Here is a 26,306-nt window from a genome sequence, read left to right as displayed (position 1 = left end):
GGAGTGCGCCTTTGAAATCAGAGGAGACTTTGACCCGAGAACCCAGGTGGAAGTGCTGGAGGTGGGTGAGCAAGAAGGAGCATTTTCATAGCACATAAAGGTCCCTCTCAGGGTTCCCACGTGCAGACCCTACGTGCTTTACGGCTGGGGTTTGCAAACAACGCAGCCTGGAACTGGAAGAGTCCGGGAGAGGTCTGAGCTCAGGCACTTTCCAAGTGCCTCCTGCTGCACTCGATACCTGCACGAAACAAAGAAAATTGTGTTTGCCAGGCTTGCTCGCTGAAGTCACAGGACTCTGCGTATCATGCAGCAGTCTGGAATTCCTACAAAAACTCATCAGAAAGGGAATGTGGCCCGCCACACAGACACAGTCGTCTACCCAACTTTTCAGATCAAAACGTTCAGTACAGAGTTGAAAAACCATGTGATGGTCATGGATTTTGTGAAGAGGAACTGGTTTCCCTCCCAGAGAAGAGCCAAAGTTTGTATCATCCGTATGTATCAAGGCCTGAAGACAGCTGAGCAGCCAGCCAGCAGATATGAGGTAAGGCTGAATTGGGGCGCACACCTCATTCCGAGAAATGGAGTGCTACTCTTCAAACAGCTCAGATGTTCTATCTGGTCTGATAAATTAATCATCGGTTTAGTTTTTCTCAAAGGATTTGGAGAAGACTTTCTCATCCCTTTATTTACTTCATTTTTTGAAATATGAGGCAGGGGTGGGGGGTGGGGGTGGCCGGTGGAATTGGATAACTGAAATTTACACATGACACACTTCTGCCCTTACAAACCTTTAATAGTGCTCCAAAGAGCTGGATAATTTGTATCCACATTTAGAAACTGCAGTCTATTTCTGGGGATAAATTTTCTTAGCTCTGTGTGTTTGCAATCATCTGTCTTTAAAAACAAATTCCCATTTGTTTCCTGATGCGTTTCACAGGAGATTATCTATGCCTTGCTTTGATCAAGTTAACATAGAATGATTTAAGTTACACCAGTAAGAATTGGCTTTTATTTTTTGATAGTGAGATCTTATTTTTAAACAGGAACTACTTTTTGTGGGAGAAAAAAGGAGAACTTGGGAGATTGAGAATGTCACAGTTAGATAAACACATTACTCTGAAGTATATTTGTATTCTGTAACTAGAATAAGCCACAAGCAGTTATCCTCCAGAAGGTAAACACACACGAAATCTGATCAGGTCTTTATTGTACATGGAATAAATTATGAATGACATTGTAATTGATTCCCATATAGCTCACTTACCCATCCCTTTTGATAAATGTAGCATGCAAATTGCTAATGTTTTATGAAGAAGTAACCTTTCTGAATACTGATGCTGTTGTTAGGAAAGGCTTCCCATGAATGCTGGCAAAACCCCTAGTTCTTTTGTTTCCCACACTGGGCTTCCTTATTCCAGGGCAATGTCAGAACCTGTTCTACTGGGTTCAAGGCTGGCTTCTCCCAGTGCCAGCCCCAGGATTGTGAATTTCCATGTTCACCACAGAGATATAAAGGCCACAGAAATAATGGTGTTAATTAAATTCAGTAATAGTTGTTCATTAGTTCATTGCCCAATCAACCAGAGAAAAAGGTGTGCAATTAGAATATAATTGAAGGAAACCAGAGATGTTATTATTCACAAAGAATTAATCAGATGGGGACAGAATTTTATCATTGTGTAGTTTTCGCTGAGGTTATTTTTCAGTCCTCCAGAGAGAGAGAAAAACTTGTTGAATTATATCAGCTTGCATTTTTAAAAAGTGTTCATGGGTCCGTTTTAAACCCTCAATGGCAAAGAGCAGCTCCTGTGTCCTCAATTTTTTTTTGTATGCATAAAACTTTGTTTATTCCTTTAGCAGCATTGAAGGTAACAGTGTGGAAAACTGTATCTTTGTAGGAGACTGTAAAAACTTCTATTATACTGACGGCCGCAGCTACAGCATTTTTGCGTGACTCAACTCTGCTCCAACCCCCATTTCCAAATACAGACAACAATTGAGGCTGTGTGCCTGCTGCTTGAGAGCAACCTGGAGTTGCAAGTCTTATGTTAAAGTGAGTCTGAGACCCACAGCAATCAGGTCAGCTGAACTCTCTTCACCATGTCTGTGATGTGAAAGGTGGCCCAGGCAGGGCCTGCTTCCTCCGCTCAAGTGCAGGCCAAGTTTGAACACTCAGACAGGATCTGATCCTCTGATCTCCCTGAATTCCAAGCTCTGTTCTTTCACTAGCAAACATTTCAGCTTAAAATATTCCACATCCATTGAGCTGTTCTCCCTGTTATTCCCACTGGGGAACGGCAGCACCATTTAGGGTAGGAAACCCAGCAGGAAGGCAACTTCCTGGCTCACTTCTCAAGCTGAACTGATGAGAGCCCAATTAACAGCCTCTGGGTTCTGTTAGACTTGGCCCAGTGACCCCTTCTCTCTCAAAGGCTCCAAGGCCATCGGTTAACCTGCCAGGGCTTTAACCATAAAGTACCTGATGGGGTGAAAAATGAGTCTGGTCAGTGGGATGAACTCTCAATGCACAAAGGTGCTGGATTAAAGAAACTGGCTGCCTCTCCAGGAAAAGTGAATTTGGGGTATTTTGCTTCTATAAAAACCTTATGGATTTCAGGTCCTTCCCAGGAGGACCTACAGATTTATTTGAGCTGAGTTTAAGGTCTAAGGCTGGCATTTTTCTAAAACTATCACCTTAGTTCTGAGCTGTGTTAACACTTGGAGATACTGCCTCTCATCCGAGAGAGGCAGTGACCCAGCTTAACTCTGGCCCCAGGATGATCCAGCCACACTCAGTCCCTGTCTGAAGCTACCTTTAAATAGGAACAGCAAGCATATGTGTTGTGGTGAAAGGCAGAGAGGATTGGAGGCAGATGGTGGTGAGGAGGCTGAAGACCCCGGTCTTCACGTTTGTAAAGCCGCAATCCCTGCTGACTCCAACAATGCCCCAAACTATTAAAAAAGTATAGTGTGCTCAGGACCTTTGTCCTTCTGCAAACATACTTGACAAATTTTGGACATCAGAAAAACTGTAACTGGGCAAGGAGGTGGATGTGCATTTGGGTTCTGGTTGCTGTCAACATTGCAAGTGTGGTCGCTTTCCAAGATCTGCTGTTTAGGGCCACGTGTATCATTTCCCTGATTCAGGAAGGGAAGCCACATAGAATCCAGAGATGTGCTCATGTCTCCCAGTGCTGGAGTGTGAGGTGGCATCTGTCGATACTTGGAGGCTTTCTAATGGTAGGCACGGGCCAGGACATGCCAGCCACGTCTTACCCATCTGTCTTCTTGTAGGTGACAGTTTCTGATGCATTTAATCATTAGATGGACCAGGGAGAGCTTCTCTGCTTGGTGGTCACCATCTGGCCATGCTTCTCAACATTTCTTCAAACCTCTGGCATTTCTGCCTCTTCTTCCTAATCATCCTTTTTTAGAGGGAGGGAATGGGGGGTTGTGGCGCTCAATTCCAACTGAATATAAGCATCATGGCAACATTTCATCATTTTTTTTTATTTACTGACTTTTGCACATATTTAACTACACTCTGACGAGCTTAGACATATGCGCACGTCCATGATATATGATCACTGCAACCAAGGTACTAAACACACCCATCACTGCTAAAGATTTCCTTATGTTCTTTGTGTTGCTTTTTCTATTTGTTTTTTTTTGGGCAGTAAAAGCATCATGAGATCTATCTCCTTAACGTATTTTGAAGTAACAGTGTCATTATTAAGCATAGGCGTTGTGTCATATAGGAAAGTGCTAGAACTTACTCATTTTGCGTAACTGAAGTTTTATGTTTTATGCGTAGCATTCCACATTCCCCCTCCCCGAGGTCCCAGCAACCACTGTTCTATTTTCTGTTTCCACGAATTTACCTGGTTTGGATACTTCATATAAGTGGAACACTGCAGGGCAAACCATGCCATTTGTCCTTCTGTGACTGGTTTATTTCACTTCTCACAATGTCTTCTAGTTTTATTAATGTTGTCACAAATGGTAGAGTTCTGTTCTTTTTTTAAGGCTGAATAATATTCTAGCATGTATGTATTGGGGCTTCCCAGGTGATGCTAGTGGTAAAAACCTGCCTGCCAGTGCAGAGGACGTAAGAGATGCAGGTTTGATCCTGGGTTGGGAAGATCCCCTGCAGGAGCGCATGGCAGCCCACTCCAGTATTCTTGCCTGGAGAATCCCATGGACAGAGGAGCCTGGTGGGCTACAGTCCACAAAGTCGCAAAGAGTCAAGCAGGATTGAAGCGACTTAGCACAAATATATGCATGTATGTATTACATTCTCTTTATCTGTTTATCTGTCAGTGGATAACTGGATTGTCTTCTCTTGGTGCACTTTAAAAGCTATACATGCCTATGACCCAGCCAAGGCCCTTGGGACCCGAGTCTGCCATGTGTGTGTGTCAAGTTTGCTGTGTTCCTTCAAAGAGCATTAAACTTGATTCTGACGTGAGGTTACGTCACTTGAAAACACTTTGATCCTTTTGAGCCTTACTTTTTGGCAGACTTTAGTCAAGGCAATTCTTCTCAATCATGGATGATTTTACTCCCTAGAGGATATTAGGTGATGCCTGCAGACATTGAGACATTTCTGGTTTTCACGATGCAGGAGAGATGTTCCTGGTACCCACTGGGTAGAGGCCATGATGCTGTTAAATATCCTGCAGCTCCCGAGACAGTCCCCAGCCTCAGAACAATGAGCTGCTCATCCTGAAACGTCCTCAGTGTGGAGGCTGAGGAACCCTGGTCTCGGGCTAATTGAGCCTCACTATGTATTAAAAATTTATTGGATCTAAGTATAGTTGATTTACAATGCTGTTTTAATTTTTGCTGTACAAAAAAGTGATTCAGTTATACATATATATAATATTCTTTTTCGTATTTATTTCCACTATGGTTTATCACAAGATGTTGAATATAGTTCCCTGTGCTATACAGCAGGACCTTGGTGTTTATCCATCCTGTATATAGTAGTTTGCATCTGCTGATTCCACCCTGCCAGTTCACCTTCTACCACCACCCCTCTGCCTTGGCAATCACAAGTCTGTCCTCTACGTTCCTGAGTCTGTTTCTGTTTTATAGATAAGTTCATTTGTGCCATATTTTAGATTCCGCTTATAAGATGTATCATGTGATATCTTATTCTCTGACCTCACTTAGTATAATAACCTCTAGGTCCATCCGTGTGGCTGCAAATGCCATTCTTTTCATTCTTTTTAATGCGTGAATATTATTCCAGTGCTGTTTGTGCCACATCTTCTTTATCCACTCACCTATCAGTGGACACTTAGGTTGCTTCCATGTCTTGACTGTTGTACACAGAGCTGCTATGAACATAGGGGTGCATATCTTTTTGAATTATAGTATTGCCTGGATAATGTGAAGTCAAGTGGACCTTAGGAAGCATCACTATGAACAAAGCTAGTGGAGGTGATAGAATTCCAGCTGAGTTATTTCAAATCCTAAAAGATGATGCTTTTAAAGTGCTGCAGTCAGTATGCCAGCAAATTTGGAAAACTCAGTAGTGGCCACAGGACAAGGTCAATTTTCATTCCAATTCCAAAGAAGGGCAATGCCAAAGAATGCTCAAACTACCACACAATTGCACTCATTGCACATGCTGGCAAAGTAATTCCCCAAATTCTCCACACTAAGCTTCAATAGTTTATGAATTGAGAACTTCTAGATGTTCAAGCTGGATTTAGAAAAGGCAGAGGAATCAGAGATCAAGTGGCCAACATCTGTTGGATCATAGAAAAAGCAAGAGAATTCCAGAAAAACATCTACTTCTGCTTTATTGACTACGCCAAAGCCTTTAACTGTGTGGATCACAACAAACTGTGAAGAATTCTTCAAGAGATGGGAATACCAGAACACCTTATTGTGTGCTGGTCAAGAAGCAACAGTTAGAACCAGACATGAAACAACAGACTGGTTCCAAATTGACAAAGGAATATGGCAAGGCTGTATATTGTCACTTTGCTTATTTAACTTATATGCAGAGTACATCAGGCTAAATGCCTGGCTGGATGAAGCACAGACTGGAGAAATATCAGGAGAAATGCCAGGAGAAATATCAATAATCTCAGATATGCAGATGACACCACTCTTATGGAATAAAGTGAAGAGGAACTGAAGAGCCTCTTAATGGAGGTGAAAGAGGAGAGTGAAAAAGTTGACTTAAAGCTCAACATTCGAAAAATGAAGATCATGGCATCCAGTTCCATTACTTCATGGCAAATAGATGAGGAAACAATGGAAACAGTGAGAGACTATTTTCTTGGGCTCCAGCATCACTGCAGACAATGACTGCAGCCATGAAATTGAAAGACGCTTGCTTCTTGGAAGAAAAGCTATGACCAACCTAGACAGCATATTAAAAAGCAGAGACATTACTTTGCCACCAAAGGTCTGTCTAGTCAAGGCTATGGTTTTTCCATTCGTCATGTATGGATGTGAGAGTTGGACTATAAAGAGAGCTGAGCGCCAAAGAATTGATGCTTTTGAACTGTGGTGTTGGAGAAGATTCTTGAGAGTCCCTTGGACTGCAAGGAGATCCAACCAGTCAATCCTAAAGGAAATCCATTCTGAATATTCATTGGAAGGACTGATGCTGAAGCTCCAATACTTTAGCCACCTGATGCGAAGAACTGACTCCTTGGAAAAGACCCAGATGCTTGGAAAGATTGAAGGCAGGAGGAGAAAGGGACAACAGAGGATGAGATGATTGGATGGGATCACTGACTTCATGAATATGAGTTTGAGTGGGCTCTGGGAGTTGATGATGGGATGGGAAGCCTGGTGTCCTGCAGTCCATGGGGTTGCAAAGAGTCAGACATGACTGAGCGAGTGAAGTAAAGTAAATGCCCAGAAGTAGAATTTCTGGATCATATGGCAACTCTATTTTTAGTTTTTTTGAGGGACCTCCATACTGTTTTCCATAGTTCAGCCCCACTATTAAGGCCCGCTCCTTGTGAGTTCAGTTCAGTCACTCAGTTGTGTCTGATTCTTTACATCCCCATGGACTGCAGCACGCCAGGATTCCCTGTCCATCACCAATTCCTAGACCCTGCTCAAACTCATGTCCATCGAGTTGGTGAGGCCATCCAGCCATCTCATCCTCTGTCATCCCCTTCTTTTCCTGCCTTCAATCTTTCTCAGCATCAGGGTCTTTTCCAATGAGTCAGTTCTTTGCATCTTGTGGCCAAAGTATTGGAGTTTCAGCTTCCGCATCAGTCCTTCCAGTGAATATTCAGGGTGGATTTCCTTTAGGATGGACTGGTTGGATCTCCTTGCTGTCTGAGGGGCTCTCAAGAGTCTCTTCCAGCCCCACAGCTCAGCCCCACAAGTCACAGTTCTCAACACCACTTAACGCCCCGGGTTTGTGATATCTTACTACCAGGGCCAGTGGGAACATGAACTGTCTCCAGCTCTGAGTGAGTTCCTGGAAGTGTCTGGCGGGCTTCTGTCTAGTAGCTCTTTTCCTGCGTTCAGGTCATTCTCCCTGCGTGTGTGCTTGCATGCTCAGTTGCTAACTTGTGTCAGACTCTTGTGACCCCATGGACTGTAGCCCTGCAGGCTCCTCTGTCCATGGGATTCTTCAGGCAGAAATATTGGAGTGGGTTGCCTTTTCCTTCTCCAGGAGATCTTCCCAACCCAGGGATTGAATTCACGTCTCCTGCATCTCTTCCATTGGCAGACAGTTTCTTTTCCCACATGCAAGTCAATATTCAGTCAGAGACTGTTGGGCCCCTTTGCAGGTTACTGTAACTCTCTTTCCTTGCTGTTCTTTGGTATTTCATTGCACTAATTCTGGCTACCTCAGCCTCTCTGAATCCTCACCTCTGCCTCCTCCACTCAGTGAGATGCCAGGCTCTCAAGTTTCCCCTTCCTGATACACAGCCTGGAAGGTGCCTCTCTGTAGGGACAGGTGTAGGGCTCACTTCTCTGGTTCCCCGTCCCTCCAGAATTATAGCCCTCCACTGTGTGTGTCCAGCGTCTTCAAACAACTGCTTCGTAGCTTTTGTCCGGTTTCTGCATCACGGCTGGTAGCAGCCGTGTCTGCCCCTGTGGTTGTGATGCCCCTGAGGCTCCCCAGTGGTAAGGAGAGCAGGAGGTAGAGGAGACATGGGCTTAATCCCTGGGTCGGGAAGACCCTCTGGAGAAGGGAATGGCAACCCGCTCCAGTATTCTTGTCTGGAGAATGCCATGGAGAGAGGAGCCGGGCGAGCTACAGTTCATGGGGTCACAAAAGAGTTTGACATGACTGAGTGTGCACACACACACACACACACACACACTGGAAGTTGAGAAACACCGCTCTGGGCTTTGATGAAAGTTTTCCAGTTGTTGAAAGGAGCCCTTAGGTAATATGAAAGAAAAACACTCAAGTTTTAAGTGCTTAAGCTTCCAGAGAACTTCATTCAGGGAATAAAGAGTCATCAAGACCTAAGAGAAGATGAAACAAACATTCCCTTTCTGCTCATAGTAGCCAAAAGGTACAGAACAATGTACCTGTTTCCCAACCAAGCTGAAGAGACTTGCCCAGATCAGAGGCTTCTGAGTCTCGCTTTTCTTCCTGAAGTCTTGGCCTCCGAGTGATGCTTTTCTGGGATATGTTGGTGGTTCTGGCTGCAGCAAAGGTGCTGAGCCCTCCAGAGTCAGGACTAAGAAAAGGACATTTCACAAAGGACAATAAGTATTTCAATTTACTTTGCCACCCAGTGAACAGGTCGGAATCCTGTGCCTCATGGCCAGGACCTGAGAGTGTAGTGGGTGATCCTTCTAGAATTTCCTAGAAGCTTCAGCCACTCATCCATTGACAGTGGTTGGTAGCCTCTGTCCAGACGCAGGAGGAAATCCAAGAGGCGAAAGATGGAGTGTCCACCCTTGGGAATCAGTGGTTCCACTGACCACTTTCTTCCCCGCCTCCCTGCCCTTGCCAATGGGAGGCTGGCTGTGAGGGGGTGGGGTCCTGAAGAGGCACAGAGGTCTGAGGTTGGAGATGAGTTTTTGTATGCCAAGGAGCATGCCTGCTGACTGACATCTCCACATTAACTGCACTGTGAATTCCACGAAAGGTGAAGTGCAGGTTGGTCTGGAACATTTACAGCTGAGCCTCTTGAGACTGATCTGACATCATTTTGACCAACTTGCTGGGAGAAATATCAATAACCTCAGATATACAGATGACACCACCCTTATGGGAGAAAGGGAAGAAATAAAGAGCCTCTTGATGAAAGTGAAAGAGAAGAGTGAAACAGTTGGCTTAAAGCTCAATATTCAGAAAACTAAGATCCTGGCATCCAGTCCCATCACTTCATGGCAAATAGATGGGGAAACAGTGGAAACAGTGACAGACTTTATTTTGGGGGGCTCCAAAATCACTGCAGATGATGACTGCAGCCATGGTATTAAAAGACACTCCTTGGAAGAAAAGCTATGACCAACCTAGACAGCATATTAAAAAGCAGAGACATTACTTTGCCAACAAAGGACTGTCTGGTCCTTTGTTTTTTCCAGTAGTCATGTATGGAAGTGAGAGTTGGACTATAAAGAAAGCTGAGCACCGAAGAATTGATGCTTTTGAACTGTGGTGTTGGGGAAGACTCGAGTGTCCCTTGAACTACAAGGAGAGCCAACCAGTCAATCCTAAAGGAAATCAGTCCTGACTATTCATTGGAAGGACTGATGTTGAAGCTGAAACTCCAATACTTTGGCCACCTGATGTGAAGAACTGACTCATTGGAAAAGACCCTGCCTGATTCGGAGAAAGATTGAAGGCAGGAGGAGAAGGGAATGACAGAGGATGAGATGGTTGGATGGCGTCACTGACTCAATGGGCATGAGTTTGAGTAAACTCCAGGAGTTGGTGATGGACAGGGAGGCCTGGCATGTTGCTGTCCATGGGTTCTCAGAGTCAGACATGACTGAGCGACTGAAATGAACTGATCAGGAAGCTGGGCATGGCTAGGAGGACCGTGGCTACATTTCAGCCAAGCCAAGGCAGAGGAGATGTGGGTCAAAGGTGGGATGTGTGACTAAGAGTGGAGGCGCTGGATGGAGTCTTCCTGGGGTCTTGTTAGCTCAGTGACCTTGGCAAGTTCCTTGATCTCTTTGAGTTTTAGTTTCCTTATCTGTGCTCATGAGAACCATGGTGGCATCCAACATAGAGGGCTGCTGGGAGGATTAAGGGAGATAATCTATAAGAAAGCTGAGCTTCGGGCATGGCACAGAGGCAGCCTTCCGTGAGGTGAGTCGTCACTGGAGTTCATGCGCTGGTGTGTCTTTTTCTGTCATCCCCAACTTTGAAGCAGAGCCATGGCATGAAGACGTGGCCCCTGGGGCCAGGGCTAATTGTGACCGGTGTTTTGAGGATGCCACCGCTTGCCGGAAATCCTGTTGAAATTGGGTGAACACCCCCGCTCTCCTTCCCCACCCTCAAAGTGCCAAGTGACAGGGACCGGTGACCTTCTGTACCCTTGGCTCAGCAATCTCCATCCCCAGACAACTCAGGGATTAGTCACCACCTTGTGCTTGAGCTGAATGAACAATTTCTGCTCAGATCTCACCCAGTCCTGTGGCCATCTGTCAGTTCCATCTTTGACAAGAGATGATAGAGAAGGTGAGTTCACACACATCTGATTCCTGCCTGGTAAAGCCAGGGTTAGGTCAGGAAGTACAGCAGGGCATCTCTCATGAAAGATGCACCCTCCCTTCGAAGACCTGCTCTGCTCTGAATGGGGTTTGTCACCTCATAAAGGGCTGAATGGCCCTCATGCTGTAGAGTCCTTCAGAAGCCCTGGGGAGACCTTTCTAAGAATATAGACCCCTAGGCTCTGGGAAAGGGGAGAGTCCAGAAACCTCTGGTTCTTTTTTTTTCATTTTGAAGCTTTTAGATTTTAAGTGCACTGGGAAATCATTGAATTTTAAACAGAGTAACATAGTCTCGTTTTTAATTGAACTGTGGTTGATTTACATTGTTGCATTAGTTTCAGGTGTACAGCAGAGTGATACACACACAAATATATATACATGTATACTTTTGCAGATTCTTTCCCTTATTACAAAGTATTGACTATTGCTCCTATCCTATACAGAAGGTCCTTGTTGTTTATCTACTTGACATACAATATTAATCCCAATCTCCTCGTTTATCCCTCTCCTTCCCCTTTGGTAACCATAAGTTCATTTTCTAAGTCTGTAAGTCTGTTTCTGTTTTGTAAATAAGTTCAGAGTCAAATATATATAATTATATATATATAATATATATTATATATAAATATATATAATTATATAATTTTTTTTTTAGATTCTGCATATAAGCGAATCATATGATGGTTGCCTTTCTCTCTCTGACTTACATCGCCTTGTATGACAACCTCTAGGTCTATCCATGTTGCTGAGTCTTTTTTTAAATGGCTTTTAAAATCTTTTTTATGGCGGAGTACAAAAATCTTTTTTTTTAACTTGACAACCAGGTGATTAGGATACAGGTCCAAAGCCTTGATCTGGAAGTTTCAGACTGATATTTTCCAACCACATGAGCCAAGGAGAAAGTGACAAAGAAGGCCGTGTGAACTGCCTGTGTTGAGAAAGCTGATGTGAAGGGGGAGAGGGCATGGGGGCGAAACGATCAGAGGGCAGAGTGTCTGCACCACTCTGTGCAAGGAGAGCTGAGATGGGGCTGGAACAAAGGGGACTGTGTTGGTTGGTCTCTGAATTGCCCCATTGATCCCCACCACAGCTGTGCGAGGCATAGGAGCCCTGTTTTTCCAAAGAGAAGATTCTGCGAGACCCAGGAAATGAGGCCCAGAGACCCTGTTAGGAGCGGCCGAAGGAAGCTTTAGCTACGTCAGCTCTGCCGCTGTGCTTCTGGCTTGGTGTTGGGGCAGAGGAGCGGGAAGCAGCCTTTGTCGGGAGAGCAATAGTTGGGGACACCCCTCGGGACATCAGAGTGGGCCCTGGAGAAAGTGGGCTCTGCCCGAGTCGGGTGGGAGGAGGTGTTATAGAGCCCCCAGCTCTCCTTCTGCTTTGGGCAGCTCTTCTTCCTGCGGCTTTTCCACTAAGCACTTCCTTGCAGTTTGTGAGTCCCGTGTGGGCTCATAGTGTCCTCTGTTTGTTTTTTTGTCCCAGGTCCTCTTCCTTCTCTAGGGGAGCAGATGGACCAAAGGGGAGATACTGGGCTGGATTGCTTTAAAAAGTATATCAGGAGCCTGGTGTGTGCCAGGAGCCGCGCTTGGTGCTGGGGACACGGAAGTCCAGATGACAGCGCTGCTGTCCCTTCTCATCGTCTGCTCAGGGAGGCAGCCTGTCAGTGCCAAGTCAGGGTCTACATGGACCCGTAGACCAGAGAACTCCGCGAGACCACACTGGGAAAGAGAGCTTTGGGCACGTGCTTCACAGCAGAATGTGAGTTTCCTGTGACCCAAAGGGAGCAGGAGAATGTGGGAATGGAGAAAAGGAAGACACTTCAGGCAGATGGGATGGCAATTTCTAGGCGGTGGCACAGGCAAGGAGAACCTAAACAAAACCTGGTCTTCTGTAGAATTGCATCTAGAGTTTGCAGGAATTGCTGAAAGAGGGGAGCCAGGCGGAGAGAGAGCTCCTGAAATTTCCTTCGGGTTCCCTTGAGTTTGTGGCTGAGGACCGATCTGTGCTGTGAAATTCCACAAGACCAAAGAACAGCTGGCAAGGGAGGCAAAGCTCCTGGGATGCTGCCAGGTGAACGGTGCTCAGAGCTCACTTAGGGCCACGGGGGCACGGGTGGTCCCAGCCGTCCAGAATGCAGAGAGCTCCCTGAATGGATGGAACGCTCAGTGGAGCTGCAGTAAGGGCCTGCCTTGAAATTCTGCTGAGTCAGCCCCAGAGGAGAGGCTATTTCTAGGTCTGTGTGTACTCCGTCACTTCAGTCGTGTCCAGCTCTTTGCGGCCCCATGGACTGCAGCCCTTCAGGCTCCTCTGTCCATGGGATTCTCCAGGCAAGAGTACTGGAGTGGGGTGCTGTGCTCTCCTCCAGGGGATCTTTCTGACCCAGGGATGGATATAAAAACATCCAAGACCCATATAATTAGAATCTTAGAAAGAATAGGTATGGGGTGAGGGTACGGAAAAGTTCTGCAGAAATAATGGCTAAAAATTTTCATAATGTAGTGGAACTTATATCAAACCATTGCCTAATATATAGGCCAGGTATACTCGGCAGAGGCCAGATCAGCAGGATTGGCCCATGTCATGTGAAATAGTATAGATTTCAGTGCCTCTGCCGTGGTGGTCCACAAGCATTATCAATCAGTGTTCTCCATTCCAAGGAAGTTGCTTCTTTGTTTCCTTGTGCTCTATATAAGTTAACTGAGGAAACTGTTTATTTACTCATGAGATAATACCAGTTTCATGTAGGATCATATGTAGTTTCAGCTCTGATCAGCTATTCAGGTCTGTTCAGTCACACAGTTGTGTCCAATTCTTTGCGACCCCATGCACTGCTGCATATTAGACTTCCCTGTCCAACACCAACTCCTGGAGCTTACTCAAACTCCTGTCCATCGAGTGGGTGATGCCGTCCAACCATCTCATCCTCTGTCATTCCCTTCTCCTCCCGCCTTCAATCTTTCCCAGCATCAGGGTCTTTTCTAAGGAGTCAGTTCTTCACATCAGGTGGCCAAAGGATTGGAATTTCAGCTTCAGCATCAGTCCTTCCAATGAATATTCAGGACTGATTTCCTTTAGGATGGACTGGTTTGATCTCCTTGATACCCAAGGGACTCTCAAGAGTCTTTTCTGCACCACAATTCAAAAGCATCAATTCTTTGGTGCTCAGCCTTCTTTATGGTCAAACTCTCACATCCATACATGACTACTGGAAAAACCATTTGATTAGACAGACCTTAGTCAGCAAAGTAATGTCTATGTTTTTAAATATGCTGTCTAGGTTTGTCATTTCTTTTTCTTCCAAGGAGCGTCTTTTAATTTCATGGCTGCAGACACCATCTGCAGTGATTTTGAAACCCAAGAAAATAAGGTCTGTCACTGTTTCCATTGTTTCCCCATGATCTCCATTTTTTTTAATGTTAAGCTTTAAGCTAGTTTTTTCACTCTGCTCTTTTGCCTTCATCGAGAGGCCCTTTAGTTTCTCTTTGCTTTCTGCCATAAGGGTGGTATCATCTGCATATCTAAGGTTATTGATATTTCTCCCAGCAATCTTGATTCCAGCTTGTGTTTCATCCAGCCCAGCATTTCACATGATGTACTCTGCATATAAGTTAAATAAGCTGGGTAACAATATATAGCTTTGACATACTCCTTTCCCAATTTGGAACCAGTCTGTTGTTCCATGTCCAGTTCTAACTGTTGCTTCTTGACCTCCATACAGATTTCTCAGGAGGCAGGTAAGGTGGTCTAGTATTCCTGTCTCAGAAAATCTGGGCAGAAAACTGTGTTATTCTTCTATTGCTGCAGAGCAAATGATCACATACTTAGTACTTTAAAACAATACCTATTTATTATTTTACAGTTTTGGTCCCTCTGCTTAGGGTCTTTCCAGGCTGAATCAAGGTGTCAGATGAGGCTGGGATCACATCTGTAGCTCAGAGGCCTCTTCCAAGATCCATGGTTATTGTCAGAATTCAGCTCCTTGTGGCTGCAGGACCACAGTCCCCATTGTCTCGACGGGGCTCGGGTGGCGCACTCAGCTCCCTGAGGTTGTCCTCAGGCCTTGTCACGTGGTTCTGGACATAGGCAGTTCACAGCATGTTTGTTTGCTTCCTCAAGGTCAGAAGGACAGTCTCGCTGCTTTGAATCCCTCTGACTTCATTTAAGGGCACATCTGATTAGGTCAGGTCTACCTAATATGATCTCCCTTGGATTAGCTCCACAGCAACAGATTAGCAACCTCAACTGCATCTGCAAGAACCTTTTGCGCTATAACGTAATTTAGTTGTAGCAATGATAGCCCATCGAGTTTACAGGTTCTGTTCACACTCAAAAGAAAGATAACTTTTGGGGCATGTGACTATTCTGGTACTGTACTGTATTTAAAACCTTTGTATCTGTGCAAAGAGGGAAATCATAGGAGCCCTGGATTTGAAGAAACACAGGTGTGAACCTCTATTAGGAGCGTCATAAGAAAAGGAGTCCCTAATCTGTTCTAGCTCATGACTGTGCCCCTAGCAACAGGTCAGCCTTCAAGAAACATTGTGGAGTATGTGTGTGAGTGAGTGAATGAATGAACAAAAGTGCACCAAGTGCATTTTAGCTGAAAACCTGAGGCCAGAGTGAATGACGATCGATGGCTTCAGGCATGGAACACAGCACCCTCTGATTTGATATGTATGTTAGGCTCCCTTCCAGAGTCACTCATTTTTTACTGATCAACAGACAGATGGATAGACAGACAGACATTGGCTCTAGTTTGCCAAAATGACGCTCCAAAATAGAGGTCAGTCCTACTCCCCTTTTCATTAATCAAATTCCTAATAGAGAAATTATTTAATTTCCTCTCTGTGAGTCTAATTTATATCCCTTCTTCTTCCAGAGAAGACTTGGAGACAGCTCCAAAAAGGAGTGTCTTGGAAAATATCGAGAATTTAGGAATAATAATGTATCAGAGAAACAAACAGGGCTGAAGACAAAAATGAGGGCACGATTTTCTTAAAGCAGACAACAAATTGCTTGCCGTTCTGTCCTGAGGACAAGAAGCCTCTTCCCAGAAAGCCACTGCAACCAGGGGCAAGGGGGTGGGCCCTACCCTGCGGAGGGCTCAGAGCCTCTGATCCAGCCCTCCACTGACAGAAAGTTCATGAAACTCAGGATTTTAGCCACAGATGCGCTCAGCTCCTTGCTAATGAGTTCTGGGCAGTGCTGCCTTCTCTAGTGTAGCTGCTTTGTGACACTCTACAGTTTCAGAGGAAGCCTGTTCAGCGGCGGTAGTTTAGGTGTGTGAAAGGGGTCGTGTGTCAGTTAATGGACATGAAGAGGGGCCCAGGGTGCACAGGAGATGTGTGGACTCAGAGTCATAGTTTGCTCCTCACTGTTGATGAAATACCCAGGAAAGAAGCTTAGCTGTGATCCCAATGTGTGCGTCCCACTGTGCCAGCCCTCAATCACAGGGAACAAAAATCTGAAGACTTCCCATGCAATGTTGTTGTTCAGTTGCCAAGTCATGTCTGACTCTTTGTGACCCCATGGACTGCAACACAGCAGGCCTCCCTGTCCCTCACTGTCTCCGGGAGCTTGCTCATACTCTTGTCCATCCAGTCAGTGATGCCATCTAACCATCTCATCCTCTGTCATCTCCTTCTCCTCCCGCCTTCAATCTTTCTCAGAATCAGGGTCTTTTCAAATGAGTCAGTTCTTCATATCAGGTGGCCAAAGTATGGAGTTTCAGCTTCAGCATCAGTCCTTCCAATAAATATTCAGGACTGATTTTCTTTAGGATGGACTGGTTGGACCTCTTTGCCATCTAAGGGACTCTCAAGAGTCTTCTCCAACACCACAGTTCAAAAGCATCAAATCTTTGGCACTCTGCCTACTTTATGGTCCAACTCTCACATCTGTACATGATGGCTGGAAAGACCATAGCCTTGATTGTATGGACCTTTGTCAGCAAAGTGATGTCTTTGCTTTTTAATACACTGTCTCGGTCTGTCATAGCTTTCCTTCCAAGAGGCAGTTGTTTTCTAATTCTATGCGATACTTCCACAGTAAACGGCCCCTCACTCAGGTCTGGCTGTGTCATTAGTGGGGACCAGTACAAAATCAAAGTGTGGACCCCATGTTAAACAATCTGGGGGAAATAGTCATTTAAGTTTCTAAAATATGTCTCTTTCCTTTCTTCCGTGGTCTTTTTCTTGATTTGTTATGATGGTTTTTATTTGCTATTGAATGTCAGTCCAAGTAAAAACAATTAAAATTTTAAATCATTACCATAAATTTTACTGTTCGTCTATGGTATTATGTGATGCCAGTTTTAACACAAATACACACAAATACAAAAGCATTGAACTCATCTGTGAAATTACTGAAATGATACCATTTTTATTTTTTAATCTCATCCATGCATATGTGTATTCTTACTAGAACAATGGAAACTCTGCAGAAACCAACTCAGATTTTAATTTCATTCCTTTGTATAATCATATTTAACCAACACTCTCTATTTCACTTTACTGATGAGTAAGGAAGGACCGAAAGGAAAGCGGACTGTGGTTGCCCATCTCTTCCTTTCCTTCTAGGCCATTCTTTTCAGCATAAATGTGTGGCTAGGACGGGCTGTAACGGAAGTAAAAACAGATATGAGAGTGTTACCAGTTTAAGGGCGGGGGGAAGGGATAGTTAGGGGTTTGGGGTGGACATGTACACACTGCTGTATTTAAGATGGATCACCAACAAGGACTTACTGTATAGCACATGGAACTCTGCTCAACGTTATGTGGCAGCCTGGATGGGAGGGGAGTTTGGTGAAGAGTGGATACATGTATATATATGGCTGAATCCCTTCTCTGTCCACATGAACTATCACAACGTGTTTGATAATTAGCTGTACTCCCAATACAAAATAAAAAGTTCAAAAAGAAAGAAATTGGTAAAAGGCCAGATGAGAAATTCAAGCGAGGCTTTATTGGGCCCCTGCTGCAGCAGCAGCAAATGAGAACAAGTGTAAGGGCCCCTTGCTCAGTCCCTGAGGGGATGTGTGAGCTGATTCCTTGTGTGGGGCGAGGGTAATGGTGTGTCTGCGGGTCGGGCTGGAGGGGTGGCTCAGGAGCTTTGCCTGTGCCTTTGGTGGCATCCAGTGTAGTTGGCCTGAACAGTACTCTGCTTTTGCCCCTAGCTCTTCAGAAGGACTTCCCTGGTGGCTCAGGCAGTAAAGAACCTGCCGGCAATGCAGGAGATATGGGTTAAATCCCTGGGTCAGGAAGATCCCCTGGAGAAAGGTTGGCAACCCACTCCAGTATTCTTGCCTGGAGAATTCTGTGGACAGAGGAGCCTGGTGGGCTACAGTCCACAGGGTCACAAAGAGTCAGACACGACTGAGCAACTAATACTGCTACTACTTCAGAACTGGCAATTGGATTTTTGGTCTTTTTGTATCTTATTGTCCATAATTTGCCCCGATACAGCGATTTTAGTCCCTTATAGTTTCTTGGCAGTTGGTTGTTTGAGGAGACGTTTGTCCAGGTCCAAGCACTGCAGCAAAGGGTCCTGGGTCCCAGCCGGTCTCAATAGCGTTGCTCGGTCATTTGTATTTTCCAGAAACCCATACCATCTTCCTGCATTAGGAGGAAGTCTGGTTCCAGCGGGGGCTGCCAGCCCTCAGCTCGCTTGGTCTTAGGGTAATTTGCTTGCCTTGTATTCCCTCTGAGTCTCGTCAAACTCCTACACTGTAGGTTCACCCGACTTCTGAGACCAAGGCGCCCCTGATCACCTTCTGTGAGTGGAACAGCAAGGAATCAACACACACGCACACGTGCATGATCTGCTGTCCATGAGGTGTGCACACAAAGCGCGAGTGCACAGACGAATGCCTCCGAAGAACCTAGATGGCAATACCCGCAGCACAGGCCACGAAAGGAAAAGCGGGAAGGTCGGGCTGCATCGACACAAAAAGCCGTGTGCGTCCGAAGACCCTGTGGCAGAGTGAAAGCAGCCCACCTGCCTGGCTGAGCCCAGGGACCTTGTTCTGAGTGAGACAAGCTAGGCACGGGGGGCATGCTATTGCTTGACCTCACTTGCCTGAGGCCCCTGGAGTAGTTAAATTCACAGAGACAGAAGGCAGATTGGTGGCTGCCAGGGACTGGTGGGAGCTGGGGATGGAAAACCATTGTTTAGTGGGGACAGAGTTTCAGTCTGTGAAGATGGAAACGCTCTGGAGACGGAGAGAGGATGTGGTTGCACACGGTGAATGTACTTGGTCTCATGGGCTTCGACACTTCCAGGGGCAAATTTCACGTTGTGTATGTTGTTGTTGTTGTTCATTTGCTAAGTCGTGTCCAACTCTTTGCAACCTCATGGGCTGCAGCACACCAGGCTTCCCTGTCCTTCACTGTCTCCTAGAGCTTGCTCAAACTCACATGCGTTGAGTCAGTGATGCCATCCAAGCATCTCATCCTCTGTCGCCTCCTTTTCCTCCTGCCCTCAGTCTTTCTCAGCATCAGGGTCTTTTCCAGTGAGTCGGCTCTTCTCATCAGGTGGCCAAAGTATTGTGTATATTATACAACAATTAAAAAATAATCCAAGATGGCAACACTAAACCAGCACGTGGCCGTCAAGGTGAGGGCCCAGAGCCATGGTTGGTGGTCCTGCCCTAACTTGTGCTTACAGATGCCCAAGACCGTTCTCTTTAACTAGGTGGTGAGGTGCCTGAGGTCAAGGTCCCATCATTTCTCTCTAACTCTATGTTGAACTGGAACTCTAAGATAAATTGGAGCTTATTCATGGTATGTTTTAAAAAGTCATCCTTATTAAGGCATAATTTACATTCATTAATATTCATAACTTTATAACCGAGCACTTCATTTTGTTTTGACAAATGTGTGCAGTTATATACCTAGTTCCAGATCATGATATAGGGCATTTCCACTGACCCAGAAAGTTCCTTGTGCCCTTTGCACTCCATGTCCTCCCCCCAGCTCAGCCCTAGCAACCATGGGTTTGCTTTCTGCCACTTTATTTTTTCCCTGGTCAGCAGCTTCTATAGCTGAAATCACACAGTGTGCGATCATTTGTGTCTGTCATTAGTTTCTGTTAGAGCTTTGGCATCTTAATGAAATAAATGATGTTCTGTTGAGACATCAGAGGGGTGAGGGCTTGGGCCCTGACTCGTGTAAACTTGGATTTTGATCCTTCCCTTGCCCCTTATTAATTTGGACTATACGTGAACTCTTACCTTTCTCAGCATCAGCTGATTCCTATACAGGTTGGAGTTAAGAAATCTGGGGCATTCGTGGGGACTGGAGAAAGTGGTGGATGGAAATTTGAGGCAGGGCTTGGCTCAACATGAGAGTTCAGTAATGCTTTGTTGTTGATATCATATTATAGTTTTTTAAGATAATTTTTATTTATTAATTTAAAAATTGAAGTATAGTTGATTTGCAATATTGTCTTAGTTTCAGATGTACAGCACAGTGAGATATATACACACAAATATATATATATATACATATATATATATTCTTTTTCAGATTCTTTTCCCTATAGGTTATTACAAAATGTTGAATAAAGTTCCCTGTGCTATGTAGTGGATCCTTATTGGTTATCTATTTTATATATAGTAGTGTGTATATGTTACTATGACCCAAAGTCCTAATTTATCCCTCCCCACCCTCTCCCTTTTGGTAGCCGTAAGTCTGCTTCCTATGATTGTGGGTCTATTTTATTATTTTATTGATATTGTTATTAACAATAATGTTAAACGTCATATTCAATTGGAAGTACAGTGGTACCTTCCTTCCTGCGTTGCCATGGAGACTCAAAGTGCCTGGGAAGCATCTAGCACAATGCTTGGCACGGGGTGACTGCTGTGCTGTGCTTAGTCCCTCAGTTGTGTCCTACTCTGCGACCCCATGGACTGTAGCCCGCCAGGCTCCTCTGTCCATGAGGATTCTCCAGGCAAGAATATTGGCGTGGGTTCAGTTCAGTTCAGTCACTCAGTCGTGTCTGACTCTTTGCGACCCCATGAATCGCAGCACGCCAGGCCTCCCTGTCCATCACCAACTTCTGGACTTCACTCAGACTCAAATCCATCGAGTCAGTGATGCCATCCAGCCATCTCATCCTCGGTCGTCCCCTTCTCCTCCTGCCCCCAATCCCTCCCAGCATCAGAGTCTTTTCCAATGAGTCAACTCTTCACATGAGGGGCCAAAGTACTGGAGTTTCAGCTTCAGCATCATTCCTTCCAAAGAAATCCCAGGACTGATTTGCTTCAGAATGGACTCGTTGGATCTCCTTGCAGTCCAAAGGACTCTCAAGAGTCTTCTCCAACACCACAGTTCAAGAGCATCAATTCTTCGGTGCTCAGCCTTCTTCACAGTCCAACTCTCACATCCATACATGACTACTGGGAAAACTATAGCCTTGACTAGACGGACCTTAGTTGGCAAAGTAATGTCTCTGCTTTTCAATATGCTATCTAGATTGGTCATAACTTTCCTTCCAAGGAGTAAGTGTCTTTTAATTTCATGGCTGCAGTCACCATCTGCAGTGATTTTGGAGCCCCCCAAAATAAAGTCTGACACTGTTTCCCCATCTATTTCCCATGAAGTGATGGGACCGGATGCCATGATCTTTGTTTTCTGAATGTTGAGCTTTAAGCCAACTGTTTCACTCTCCTCTTTCAGTTTCATCAAGAGGCTTTTTAGTTCCTCTTCACTTTCTGCCGTGCCCTTTTCCAGTGGATCTTCCTGACCCAGGAATCAAACCGGGGTCTCCTGAATTGTAGGTGGATTCTTTACCAGCTGAGCTACCAGGGAAACCCTAACTGCTGTGTAGGGCATCTTATTATTATTAAGCTCGAAGGACTCTATTCTGCTATTTCTCACCAAGTCATTCTGAAAAGGTGTGAAAATCAGCTATATAAAGTGCTCCCTTTAGATTGCTTTCTGTCAGTCTGGCTAAAAATGTCATAAAACAGCAGCCACCAGTGTGAGATGGAAGGGACTTTCCCCACAAGCTCAGGGGAGGTGTTCCTGGGAATGGGTGAGCCAGAGAACAGGAAACACCTTGTCCTTTTCTTCGTCCTCTTTGTCTCTCTTTCTTTGAAAGAAGGAAAGTGACCGCAGTTGAGTGAAACGCTGTAGGCCTGAGTGGGCGACTGGGTCTTCAGAACTTCCTGAGGTGTTCCGAAGTCAGAGTCACGGTGTTGCGTCCTGTGCTGAAGTGTTGCAAGCAGTGTGGGTCTCTGAGGGAAAGCGGACAGGGATAGTAAACAATTACTGGGGAAGGAAGAAGCTTCCACCAGGTACAAGGAATAGATTCAGTTTCTGGAATCATCAGCTCCCACTTTAAAGTTAGGAGAAGAGCGTCGCCCACGATGAAACACAGCAGAACGCGCTGAAAGGCAAGCTCCAGGAGTCCGGGGAGATCTGCCTCTCTGATACACAAGCCTGACTTTGTAGCTGGGTGGTCACCTTGCCTGTAGCGTGGCTGTGCTTGCCCTGCACGCCTGATGTTTGCGTAAAAGTCTCCAGCCAAGTGCTCCATCATTGCTGCCCCGTTTATCCCTGCAGACCGGCAGGGACTAGGGTCACAGGGGGCTAAATGAAGCCTGAACTCACTGAAGCCCACTTCCCATTAGGCAGCCGGGGGAGGCCTTCTTCCTGCATGAGTCTCACAAGCGGAAGAACGGTTGAAATGATCTATCCTCTTTATATTCTGATTCGTCTCAGTTTCAAGCCAGAACCCCTCCTCCAGACACCACCCTTGAAAAACCAAAGTGAGGGAGAAGCAAGGAGAGATGCCGAGATTGGACTGTAGCATTTTTTTTTAAGGTTCTAATAAGGGAATGGTCCCACCATTTGCAATCAGATAAGGGGCATTATCTCGATAATAAAAGGCAATTGAGAATCTAAATGAAAAATCTAATGCTTTTCATGCTGATTTATTTTAGATTAGAAAAAGTTAAACCAGATGTAAACATGAAGAGATGAAGCGTGAAGAGGGAATCGTGGCAGAGTGATAAATCTCAGTTTTGAGTTATTATAGGTGCAGGGTTACATTAACCAGAAGACACACCGTTGATCCATACACTGCTCCGACATTAATTATTGTTGCAGAAGAGAGTTCAGAAGATTGAATACAGACACGCAGCACTGGCGAAGATCAATCGTGTCTAAATTAACCATGAAGAGTGCATGCTAGACCCCAAAGAGGTTGCATTAACCCATTGGCGGTCCAACCTGGAGCCATCTATGCCTCGTGCTTGTTATCTGCCCTTCAGTGGGACTTCCCACATCCTCAGGAGAAGGCACTGGGATGCTGAGAAGAAATGGTCCTCTTTTTTGCTTTTCTGTTGGTAGACTCCAACCAATGTCTACCTTTATCCTAAAAAAGAAGATAGGATAAAGGTATCCTATCCATTCTGAAGGAGATCAGCCCTGGGATTTATTTGGAAGGATAAGGAATGATGCTAAAGCTGAAACTCCAGTACTTTGGCCACCTCATGCGAAGAGTTGACTCATTGGAAAAGACTCTGATGCTGGGAGGGATTGGGGGCAGGAGGAGAAGGGGACGACAGAGGATGAGATGGCTGGATGGCATTACTGGCTCGATGGATGTGAGTCTGAGTGAACTCCGGGAGTTGGTGATGGACAGGGAGGCCTGGCGTGTTGCGATTCATGGGGTCGCAAAGAGTCGGACACGACTGAGCGACTGAACTGAACTGAACTGATCTTTATCCTAAGATAGGATATCTTAGGATATCCTGGTATCCTGCCGACCAAACCCACCTGTGATCTTTGACAACTTGGGATTTAAGTAGTTTCAGACTGTCTCCTATGTTTTCTCTGCCAAGCCGGCAGGGGTCCAGAAGAGGCAGAGTGTAGCTGGGGTTCTATGTAGGCCTGGAAACTCCTGTTCTCGCTTCTGTTTTCTTTCTTGGGATGTATGAAGTTTCAGTCTCTGTTTTAGTTGCTCAATGCTTCACAAAACCCATGAATCATCTCTAACTACCTCCCCACCTCTACACACACGCATGCACACACACACACACACACATACAGATACACACACACTCACACACACTTCTATGGGGAATGCTGAGAACATGACATTCTAGTTGTTTTGAATCTGGCATTTAGTAGCTCCTTGAATTACCAAATCTTTCCACACCCCAGAGTTCATGTCTAATATAAGCAGAGATAACATATGTCTTGTGGAAACTGTATGAGGGGCATTTGGAAAACATTATCCTAGGGACTGTAAGTCCATTAAATGTCTGTGGTCCCCATCCACAGTTTTCTCCATCCAAAACTCTTGGGGACAAGTGTAAGTCAATAGTGACCTTTCAGTTTTATTTCAGAAAGATGATCCTGCATAAAATTCCCAGTGGAATCTGAGTAGCACCCTGCAATTAAGCTCATTGATGTTTCTCCAATAAAAATATGTGAATATTCACATTACATGGAATACATTAACATTATAAATAGCCCCAGGTTAGCTCAGGGAAGGTTTTGCTGTCAAGATTAGTTTTCTACAAACTCAGAGAGAAAAAGTCTCAGATTTCAGAGCTTCAGGGATTTTAGAATTGCACATCAGGGATTATGGGTTCATAGTGAGTACTCCGATGTCTTGAAGGGAAAGTCAGTACACTGCAAATCCAGCAAAAGACAATAATATATTTGTTTCTTAGAGCACAGATATTATGGTAGGACTTTGGAGGAGTGAGTGAAAAAACGTGGAAGTTGTTCTGTAGAGTATTTAGTCTCATACAAGTGGAAGTCTCCAGTATTATTGTACCCACGTTGTTCAAATCAACTTCAGGCTCCCATGGGAATTCATAGATCTATCTGCAGTCAGTGTGATCAGTATCCGAGCTGGTGTCAGGTGTGAGCCCAGAATTTCTGCTGGTAGGTGGGACTCCGTAGGAGGCAGGTGGTGAGACAATGTGGAGGAACTCCAGACCAGGCTCAGAGGGGCCGTCATAGATGCCGCAGCCACCGCAGTCCTGCTCCTGGGCACTCAGGTCTCTAACTCCCTCTGGGTCTTGATTTCACTGCGTAAAAAAACACCTGTGTGTGTTCTGGCAGCTTCTCAGGGACTTTGGAGAGTCCAGATGAGCTGATGTGTATGCAGGAGATTTCCAGACTGGAGCATTTCCTATGATTGTGAGATCCCGTGATTCTTTTAATGTGCCTGATCCTGGTCATAGTTTTTCACTTCCAAGGAGTCATTCTAATTGCTGGGTTCTAGTCTGGGCTTCTTCACTTGATTAGTCAGTGTGTGTGACTTTGGGCAATTTACTTCTCCTTTGTGTGCCTTAATTTCCACCTCTGCAAAATTGAAATAGTAATTATGTTTCTCTCACCGAGCTGTCTTAGGATCCAGAGTTAATTGCCTGGCATGCAATGAGCCCTCAGTGCCAGCTCCACCTGTGACCCTGGGCTTGAAGCAGGCTCAGCAGCCTCTGGGAACAGAGGTGACAAAGAGACCTTGAATCTTTCCCCCTATTGGGTGTTTTTGATAAATTACTGTTGCCGTTCACTAAATAACACACTGTTGGCTTCAAAGACCTAAAGGAGATAAAGTCTTGAATGGACTGAGTGAGGAGTCACTCAGTGATTAGTCCTGTTGGATCCTTATCTGACACCATGTATAAAACTTAACTCAAAATGGGTCAAAGAGCTAAAACCATAAAACTCTTAGAGGAAGACATAGGTGAGACCTTCAAGACATGGGACTTAGCAATAATTTCTTGAGTATACCTCCAAAAAGCATAATTAACAAAAGAAAAAAATAGGCAAATTGGACTTTAAGAAGACTTTAAAAATTTGTGCCTTGAAAAATATATCAACATAGTAAAAGGGCAACCTGCAGAATGGGAGAAAATATTTGTAAATCATATGTCTGATGAGAGGATGATATCCAGAATATGTAGAGAACACGTAAAACTCAAGAACAGATAAACAATCAGTTCAAATATGGGCAAAGACTTGGATAAGGATTTCTCCAAGAAGAAATCTAAATGGCCAATAAGCATAAGAAGAGATGGCTGAGCATTAATAATCATTAGGGAAAAAGCCAAGAAAAACTGCAGTGAGATACTACTTCACACCTATTTGAGTGTGGTACTATGGGAAAAAAAAGCCCCCAAATAATAATTGTTGGTGGAGGGTGTGGGAGACATTAAAATACTTATGCATTGTTGATGGGAGTGCAAATGGTACAGCCTCTGCAAATAACAGTATGTTTGTTCCTCAAAGAATTAAAAATAGAATTGTCATATGATTCAGCAGTTCCACTCCTGGGTACATATCAAAAAGAACTGAAAGCAAAATCTCAAGGAGATATTTGTACAGCATTGTTCATAGTAGCTAAAACATGGAAGCAACTGAAGTGTGTCTGTTGACAGATGAGTGAACAAGTGAAATGTAGTGTTTATGTGCAGTAGAGTATCATTCAGTCTTGTAAAGGAAGGGCAAGCTTACGGTTACCGAGGGGGAAGCAAGGGAGGGATAAATTGGGAGATAGGGATTGATATATACACACTACTATATATAAAATCGGAGAAGGCAGTGGCACCCTACTCCAGTACTCTTGCCTGGAAAATCCCATGGACGGAGGAGCCTGGTGAGCTGCAG

The 26,306-nt window shown here is 44.9% G+C and overlaps 1 protein-coding gene across 1 annotated transcript in view; it reads left to right on the top strand.

Annotated features, from left to right (window-relative positions):
• The first annotated feature begins 304 nt into the window (after positions 1 to 304).
• The window catches only part of C23H10orf90 (chromosome 23 C10orf90 homolog), a 242,833-nt gene continuing 216,831 nt past the window's right edge, over positions 305 to 26,306 (top strand). The window contains exon 1 of the mRNA XM_052661154.1: positions 305 to 544. Coding sequence (XP_052517114.1) covers positions 305 to 544 — 240 coding nt within the window. The remainder of the gene's footprint in view (positions 545 to 26,306) is intronic.

The sequence above is a fragment of the Budorcas taxicolor genome, chromosome 23, assembly GCF_023091745.1.
Source record: "Budorcas taxicolor isolate Tak-1 chromosome 23, Takin1.1, whole genome shotgun sequence".
Classification (NCBI taxonomy): domain Eukaryota; kingdom Metazoa; phylum Chordata; class Mammalia; order Artiodactyla; family Bovidae; genus Budorcas; species Budorcas taxicolor.
Note: the sequence above shows the minus strand (reverse complement) of the source record. Positions and strands in the feature narration are given on the sequence as shown.